Source organism: Bradysia coprophila (genome assembly GCF_014529535.1).
Source record: "Bradysia coprophila strain Holo2 chromosome X unlocalized genomic scaffold, BU_Bcop_v1 contig_12, whole genome shotgun sequence".
In the NCBI taxonomy this organism is placed as follows: Eukaryota; Metazoa; Arthropoda; class Insecta; order Diptera; family Sciaridae; genus Bradysia; species Bradysia coprophila.
In genome coordinates this window covers 1,838,155-1,847,307 of record NW_023503293.1, presented here as the reverse complement: position 1 = coordinate 1,847,307, position 9,153 = coordinate 1,838,155, and the positions used below count along the sequence as shown (strand labels likewise).

At 38.4% G+C, this 9,153-nt stretch overlaps 2 protein-coding genes across 3 annotated transcripts; one reads left to right on the top strand and one right to left on the bottom strand.

The window, feature by feature from the left end:
* Positions 1-409: 409 nt before the first annotated feature.
* On the bottom strand, positions 410-4,085 carry LOC119067573 (ubiquitin conjugation factor E4 A). Of its 2 annotated transcripts, XM_037170658.1 has the most exons (5): positions 3,826-4,085; positions 1,352-3,765; positions 1,123-1,285; positions 819-1,058; positions 410-754 (listed from the first exon to the last, which is right to left on the bottom strand). In XM_037170658.1, the coding sequence occupies exons 1-5, from the start codon at positions 3,872-3,874 to the stop codon at positions 636-638; spliced, it is 2,985 nt and encodes a 994-aa protein (XP_037026553.1). In that variant the 5' UTR covers positions 3,875-4,085; the 3' UTR covers positions 410-635. The 2 variants fall into 2 exon arrangements, with proteins under 2 accessions (XP_037026553.1, XP_037026552.1); XM_037170657.1 differs by having other exon boundaries at positions 1,352-4,085.
* A 2,079-nt stretch (positions 4,086-6,164) lies between these two features.
* Positions 6,165-7,569, top strand: LOC119067572 (TIP41-like protein). The gene is made up of 5 exons (XM_037170656.1): positions 6,165-6,329; positions 6,393-6,544; positions 6,621-7,020; positions 7,093-7,254; positions 7,328-7,569. Exons 1-5 carry the CDS (start codon positions 6,318-6,320, stop codon positions 7,418-7,420), a joined length of 819 nt encoding a protein of 272 aa, XP_037026551.1. The 5' UTR covers positions 6,165-6,317; the 3' UTR covers positions 7,421-7,569.
* Positions 7,570-9,153: the final 1,584 nt, after the last annotated feature.

Genomic DNA, 9,153 nt, shown 5'->3' with positions numbered 1-9,153 from the left:
GGGCAAGCAATAAAAGTCTTTACTATGCTGGTGCATGTAACAAGGCTATTACATGTATAGGCAATAACCTTTACATCACTCGCATAGTAAAACGTCGTACTACACACGGAAAATAAAGTGATATCTCGTATCACGATGAGTAAAAGTACCTCGGGCTGCCGCCCTCGGATACTTTTTCTCATCTGGATACGAGATATCACTTTACTTCCCTTGCATAGTAATGTACTATTTTAGCATGTGAGAGGAATCGAATAATCCTAGGTACGAAATGTACTATTTTCCATCTTTTTTAGCGAGAATTTCGCATGCATCCCTGCGACTGCAATATATGAAATGATTGATCCATCAGCTTTATCATCAACATCTTTTACTATCATCCAATAATCAAAAAAGTCGTTAAACTGATTGATACTCTTGTGTAATATAACATTTATTGAGACATTTACATTGACATTATTTGCATCTCGAATGATTATGTTGTGTACGTATTATACCATCAGAAAGGAATAGGTAAAGTTGACAGAATTTTTTCAACTAAGAATGTAAATGAATGCGGAAGGAATGTGGTAAATTTGTGATGATTTCAATGTAAAAAAATTAAAACTGAATTCAAATTGGTAACAGGTAAACGAACGTTAATTATTCTCTTTGCTGGTGTTCGCATTATATGCAGCTAGTTTCTCTTTGACCCATGCGTCGATTTGCGCCTTTAGTTCCGTGTTTGGCATCACTTGATCCATTGTCAATGGCGCACCTGTATTCGAAGATCGTTTGAATATATTTATTTGCCTAAACAACAACAACGAAATTCCACTCACGATTAAACATATCCGACTGATCTGAAAGCAAATGTCTTGCAATGGTGGCTCTATCGACAGTAACTTTCGAACTGGGCAAGATGACTGGATCTAGCATAAGGGTAGACATTATTGGATCCAGGAATTCATCTGGTGCGTCGGTTAAGGCTTCTTGATGAGCTTTTTCTTCTTGCTCCAATCGGTGGACATTCAACGCAAAGTCACTTATTTCACCTATCAGCTGCCCGCCACCAATTCGTACTGTTTGTTTGAAAAATTAAAAATTAAATTCGAACAAATGCGAACAGAGTCGGTTGGGTCTCACCTAACACCTGCTCGGCATATTCAAATAGTTTTTGACTGTACGATCGGCCGTCCTGCGAAACCGCTAAACAGAAGGCTCTGCTGTTTTGTAGATTTGTATAGATTCGACAAATTTCCAGGACCGTATTCGCCGGATCAAATTGAAATTCCTTTTTATCTCGAACCTGTGACAAAGGAAACAGAGCGGTGTGTGTGAAAAGGGACTGAATTCACATCCAATCTGATCTTACATTGAAATTTCTATTATTCGGTCCGGTCAAATTCAACAGGAAATAGTTCAACATTGCTGCCACACGATCAACCATTGATGGTGCACAGAAGGTACCGTTAATCTCCGACGTTAACAGTTTCAGGATGTTGATCGTGTCTTTGCCCATAATGTTATCAAATTTCGCAATCATTCCCAGATGCTCCAAGTTTCTCACATTTTGATTTCGCTCAGTCGCCGGCAGTGAATTCCATTCGCCACTGTCTCGGGCGTGCTGTAACGTACGGATTTGCTGTAAATTCGACAGCGATTCGTCGAGTAGATAGATTGCATCGTTTATTAGTAAATTAATGAATCGTAAAAATATTGGCGGATCCACGGCGTCCATATTCTGTTCGGCCTCCAATGCCAACGCCTTAAAGCACTCCTTTTGTTCGTCCATGCTCCACAGATATTCCATTATAATGTACATTGGTCGGCGGTAATTAAATTTTTGTTCGAATGCTACAGACTGCCCGGTAACTTCTATGCCAACGAACACGTTCAATAAATTTCGCACAATTTCCAGACGATGCGGATGACTGGTGAACAACGCCGATTTCCAACTGGTTCGAAACATGCTGACACCTGGTTTCGATTGGGGAATTAAACTTTCGAGAGCTTCGGCCAGTCTAGCTCGTAGGTGAGGATTTCGTACACGGTTTGAATCACCAATGAAAATCAAAATCAATGTGAAAAGCGCATTCTGAGCTTTGAGGTCAGTGTCGATGGCCTGTGATTCAAAGTGTCGAATAAACGTCAAGTAAACCACAATGTTCTCCAGTAGGAATTCGGGAATCGATTTCAGAAACACGGACGGTGGTTTCGTGAGAGGTAAATCAATAGGGTGAGCAGTTTGTGGAGCAAATCCTTTATCGGACGAGACAGAGTCCATGCCCGCGATTTGTGCCAACCAAATTGCAGTGGCTTCGTAAAAATGTAACAGCAACGAATCGTTGAAGGGTTCGATCAAGGTATTCTGCAGACTCAAAAATCGTTTCATTTCGCTCTTGAATTGGTCCACAACCAGCGAGTCCGGTGTGCTACCCGATGCCAGTGCCGCTTGGTATTCATTTTGTAGCCGTGCAACTTGTCGATTCATTTTGAAAAATTTCTCAATACAAATGCGATAACTCAGGTCAATGGCCTTGTGGGTCATGTAAAAACATTCGGTTATGAAATTGTACGTTTCAGATGTGATTCGCTCTTCGTTTTCGGTTGACGGCAGCAGGCATGTCTCCTTGTTTATGTCTATCATGTGTACTGCCTGATCACCAGTTTTGGCTGCACAGTACGTCGGGTCAACTAGTAGAACTTTAAGGTTCGGCCGGAACAGTGGCTGACACAATCTCAACAACACTCCGGTTAGGCCAATCATGAATGAATCGGGTGCGGTGTATGGTTGATTGACAATCGATAGGTTTCCAGCCATCATCGGATTCCAAATTTGACCCCTGGGCGCATTCACATGCAAGCAATTACCGAACCACTGCAACAATTTGTCTCGCACTGCGCTTCCAATCAAAAGAAAACCTTTAAACAGTCGATGCATCGAATCTAAGTGACTGGTCAAAGCCGAGTACAGTGATGAATTCAGGGACTGCGACTGAGCGTCCAGCGGATTGTCATAATATTCGTAACGGTCTAAGTCACCGTTTTTAGGCAAAATTGACAATCGTAGCAATTGCCCCACTAACGATGCCGAAAACAGACAGGACTTTTCCTGTGCTGCTGGCGTTATGTTGTCCAGCAAAAATTCGGCTAATTTCGGATTTGATTTGTCACTAACAAAGTGCATCAATGAAGGAATGATCCACCCTTCCAAAGTAATTAATGTTGCAGCTTGTACACGTCGCTTCATATCAGCAAAAACTGAGTCGAATACCGTTTTTAAGGCTTGATAGCTGTCAGGATCACCGTCGCTCAAGACTTCTTTAACAAGTCCCGATAAGAATTCCCCCACTACCTCGTCATCTTCCTTCGAAAAAATGTGAATGATTTGACTGCTGATGCACTGTCCTCTTATGTCCGGTTGTTTTATCAGTGTGCCCGTATTCAGCAAAATCATCTCTTTGATCTTCGAATATGCGTCCAGTTTGATTGAGTCATTGGGGGTATTGTTCTTGGCATTCCTCGCATAACATTGAAATAGATACACCAGCGCACGACTCTCCACAACGTAATTCGTATTGTCATCAAGCACATCATTCGGTATAACGAAATCCTGTGGCTGGTCCATCATTAAACGATCGAACAGGGCTGCGCTGAGAATGTCTAAACTCCAACAATTCGATCGTTCAGCAAAGTCTTCCATGAAAACCAATTGTACTTTTCGCATTGGATTCGCGTTGACACTGATTTTAAACACATCTTCAACCAAACTGTTTATTTTCTTATCTAAAGGGTTAATTTGCATTTGAGGTGATGATGATGATGATATTTCAGTTTTTTCTTTACTTTCCGTAATCAGAGCTCTGAATGGATTGTTTTCCTCTTCGGACGTCATTGTGCCACCAAAATATTGAAATTGTTAATGTCACTTAATGTTACTGGTAATAACAAACAAACGAGGTCTATTGAGCATTTATCACAAGTCTTTATCAAATATTTTCGATTTGAGTTTTGAAGTTTCTTTAGCAAAATTTTGCATTAAAAACGATAAAATCGCAAACACGTATGTAATGTAAAAAAACATCTGTGACTTATCAGCGCTATGATTAAAAGTACGCATCAAAACACAATAAACAGAGAATGTGACTTTTTTTGTAGGTGTTGCAATAATGCGTGAACGAACAGTGTTGACAGTAAACAATAAACGAATAAGTTCAGAATTGAAGACATTGCAGATACGAAATTATCTCAACCAGGCATGGGCTGTCCATACAAACCGGAGGAAATTTCATAGAAACAAACTCACCATTCAATTAATTTTTTTTTATGAAATCGCTATTTCCTCCTCTCCATACAAATTTTGACATTAGACCATATCTATAGATTATACTTCCATTGATTAGTGCAGTAAAATTCTAGCACTGCTTGAGCATGCAAGCATTTGTTGGTCGTTAGTTCTGTTGAGGAATTCATATGTTGTTTTTTAGTCGTTCTTGCGTCGTTTTCGTAATCTTTTTCGCTTTATTAATTTATCTTTCTTTCTTTTACTTTATTCTTTTATTTTCCTTTTTCGTTGATTGAGGCTCTTGTCGTTTATTAGTTTGTTTTGTTTATTTTTTTTTCCTTGTATTTTTTTATAAGTTGCTGATTTTGAATTATCTGTGAACATTTGTATAAGGAGTGATCCTTTTGTTCCGAATTAATAAACCAAAGTGAATCAAATTGAATTGATTACTCTCCCAGTTTTGCATAGCATAAAAAATTCTTAAAATGTTCTTTTTTTAGAGCAGAAAAAACGTTTTCACAGACCCTATGGTTCCATCTATTTATTCAAAAACGAAAGGTAAAGTTAACTTTACTGCACGGATCCAAAACTTTACCTCAAGTTTTTTAATAAAATGGGCAATGGGGTAAATGATGGAAATGGTCCTTATTGTGTGTTTACCGACCTCGGCGAATTTCACAAAAGAAGTACCATTTCCATCATTTGCCCCATTGGTAAGTAATGCACTATTATCCAATGTGCTAATTCTATTGATTTAACTCGTTTGCTTCATTAGTTTTACTATAAAACGTGAGGTAAATAGCTTAACTTTACGGGGCGAAACTTTATCTTTTTTAGTAAAATGCCTCACTCTTAATAATGGGACGAATGTTGGAACTGGCTTCTTGTATGTTTCACAACCTCGGTTTCGACTCGGATTGGTAACCGTCATATAAGGAGTGCCATTCGAAAGTAATATAATAATCCAGTAAAAGGTAATGAATGGTAGAATCTTAATCTACCATTGGTCGATTACGTAATAATTGGTTTGGAATTATTTTGACTGGTATGGCGTCACACAAACAAGGTAAAAAAACAATATTTAATGTAGCGTTTCGGAGATTTTCCCGAGTAAAATAATTCTACATTATGAATTATTTTACTCGAGAAAATCTCCGAAACGCTACTGCAGCGAGTAAGAGTCTCTTAAATTACAAGAGACGAGAATTTTTAAAAATCTTTTCGACTCGAGCTATTTATCGGATTTTATATACCTCTCAACCCTCTCAACTGTAAAGTGCACTTTACGGTAAAGTAAGCGAACTTTCGCTCGCAAGGTACTAGAACTTGCTACTAGAACTTGGTATCTTGGTTCTCGGAGTAGTTACTAGTAATAATCGACATACCTGGCTTGTACATTCATTGGTAATTAGCATGCGTTAGGAAAAAAAACTATTACACATGAAGCATTTTGTCGGTGCCCTCAGCATGTAATATATTACGTATACGTAATTCGAACGAAATATGAAAAGTCTCGACTTCGTCTCGGATTAACTTTACGCGAAAACTAGACTTTTCAACTTTTTCGTCCTTGTAGTATTAGTATTTTATATAACAAGAGATAAAAAGTAGACTTTTTAGGTACATTTTTTTGATCCGCGGCGAAGCCGTGGTCAATAAACACCCGCAAACGAGGCTTTTCATTTTTTACCGAGTTCTGTCATAAATTTTCCATGCTTTTGAGCTCTAAGTAAATTTTCTTGTTTCCCCTAGCGTTGAAGCTATTTTCGACACTAGTCTTACAACAAAAGATAAGAAGATTTAAAAAAAAAATCATCCGAAGCTAGAATTCGTTGTTGTTCAATGCAGTTCAATGTAAAAGATGCATCATGCGGATAAAGCAAAAAAAAAACTGTCAACATATAAAAGAACGTAACCAAAAATTTGACTGAAGTGACATGGGGGACAGGATTATTATTTAATGGAAATTTTTCGATGGTTGTTTCTATTCGAAATTCATTGAGCGAAATTTCTGTTAGGTTCGACTTATAACTGCTGTGATTGCTTACAAAAAATGGATATTTCTGTGAGTTTCCGAACGAACCCGCCATTGCCGAAGTGATATTTAACGTACTTTATTACCCATTAGAATTCCAAGACTCCGATTCTACCACGAGATTCCGAAACGTTTATGTTCAATGATTGGCACATTTACTACAACAAATCGCACATTCTGAAGAGTATTTGTCCACAGGACGGAAAATGTACACTGGACGACGTAAATTGTTGTGAGCGGTGCAAGTAAGTTGTATAGCTCAAAACCAAAATAGTATCAGACGAAAGTTTGGGCATTTATTGGAATGATTTGTTTTTGCAGATTCGAGTACTCTCTTCAACTTCCACACCTTCCCGACATGGTCTTTCCCAAAAACATTCTGACCGTCACATTCAAAACTGGTATTCGTCTCGAATTTAATGCACTGGATGCACTGAAGTGCGTTGAAAGTTGTAAGAAAGGACCACAAGTTGCATGCGCTGAAGAATGGCAGGAGTCTCGACCTCAAAATTTATTAAGTGAAAAGGTGAAACCATTCGATTGGACTTTTTCGTCGGATTATCAGGGTACCATCGGTGAAGGATTCGTGGTGGAAACTACTGATATGAAATTGGACATTTTCAAGTTGATGAAAAAGGAGGCAATTTTATTCTATCACGATCTCACACTGTTCGAGGACGAATTGCACGATCATGGAATTGCATCTTGTTCCGTTAAGATTGTAAGTGTGTGTTGAAGATGAAGCGGACCGTAAGTGGAATGCTGAGTTTGACGGTTCTGCTTTTCGTTTCAGAGGGTCATGCCATCGGGGTTTTTCATTTTGTTAAGATTCTTTTTGAGGGTGGATGATGTGCTCATACGAATCAATGACACCAGATTCCACTACGAAATCGAAAACAATTACATTTTAAAGGAGTTCACGAGCAAGGAAGCTCCAGTCCAGAAACTCCAGCATGTAAGTCGATGATTTATGGTTACCTTTGTGCATGATGTGGAATTATGTGATTTCTTTGTTCTTATCGATGTAGGTTCCACCAGCCCTATTTGTCACGCCCAGTGAAATCGAGAAACATCTGCCAGTCTTGACCAAAACTACGCAAAAAATAATATTTCCGAAGTGAAGACAAGCGATTAAAATAAACGGTCTCTAGAAGCCTCGTCTCTAGAAAGTCCTTTGTGGAATTTATTTGTTTAAGTTAGCGATAGGTTTTTTTTACGAAATCGTTTCATTATATATCTGTCATCAGCATACACAAATCAAAGAATCGTTTTTTCGACGCTCTAAGTAGAGCCTATGAATTACTTAAAGAATTCGCCAAGAACGGCTGCCAACGACAAGCGGTTTTACCAACGGAGGATAAGTATGGTCGAATGATGGAAGGATTCTTCTGAAAAACGAACTATCGAATACAAGCGGACATCATAAGTAAAATAAGACAAAAGAACCAGAAATGGCAAATAAACAAACAAAGTAAATAAACAAATAAAACAATAACAGTTTGAAGTTAAAGAAACATTCCGAAACTGAGCAAACAGATTAGGGATTTAAAATTCAGTTAAAGCTGGACGAACGTTCTAATCGCCGAGTCAGGTAGCGACACCAATGCCTTCCGAAACTGAACAAACGGTCGAGTGGGATCGAAAAATGTGGCAGCTGCGTTGAAGATCATGCAAGCATAGTTAAATGGAGAGAAGGTAGAATGATGTGTTCGTCCCGATTGCAAGCAAATCAATCCGTTATTCCTCAGAGTCCGTGCATTAAGCGTTATACGTGCGCGCAGATTCGGTGAATATTCCACCTTCGGAGAACTTCCACAAGCAACCAGTGCAGCTCGAGACTATCTGAGGCCTGTTTTGAGGTCTTTCAAGCCATGTGTACCACCCCAGACGAAATGGGTCCGATTTTGATACTTGGATTTTCAAAAGAAATTCTCAGATTGAAAAAAGTCCGGAGCTATAAAAAATTGCTAGTTTGTGTAATGTCAAGGATAGGGTCCCCATTCGTCCTCTTTTTAGAGGACATGTCCTCTTCTCGTTCTTCTTTTTTACAAATATTCTAAGAACATCACTTTTTTGAAGAAGACGTTGTCTTTGTCCTCTTTTTTCAGCTCTTCTTCTTATTTAAGTAAATTTGATGCAGCTCATACCTAAAGAACGAAAAATTTTCGCTGCGCGGATTTAACTAATAATCTTCTCTGTCAGAGAATCTCTGAACGGTAATACAACAAAATTTTCATCACAAACAAAAATTTCGCTCGCTCAATCAAAGTTATTAATTTTACAAGAACAGCGTAGCGTTGTGTGAGATACCAAAGATCACGCAAGGATAAGGTAAAACGAAGTCTGTATTCAGGTAATATGGAGTGGATGTTATCACTGAGAAGGAATCTAAAACAATATCAGGAAGATTTCAATGCATATTGTACGCAGAATTTTTTGTTTTTAGCATGAACTGGTGTAAATTACACAATAGTTGCACAAAGAGCATGTACAGTTGCTGTAATTCCGTGTCAGAAATTCATTTTTGTCCTCTTTTTTGAATGTCAAGGAGTTCTCTTTTTGTCCTCTTTTTTGATGCCGAAATGTCCTCTTTTTCAAAATTGAAAAATGGGAATCCTTGACTCAAGGAGGATGGAAAACTTTGATGTAATACAATGGAGAATGGAGAAATAGCAAATTGAAAAAGTTGTAAAGTCGTCAATCTATATACCGATTTCTCTTCGACATTGCGCTTCCTTCTCAGGCTTGCACTGGCCATACGTGGCTAATCAGAAGTGCTTTTTTGCAATTTTATTCAATTTGATATTTGACTTTTAGAAGTTCCTTTTAGCGCCTTTTTCCCATCAAGCGATTT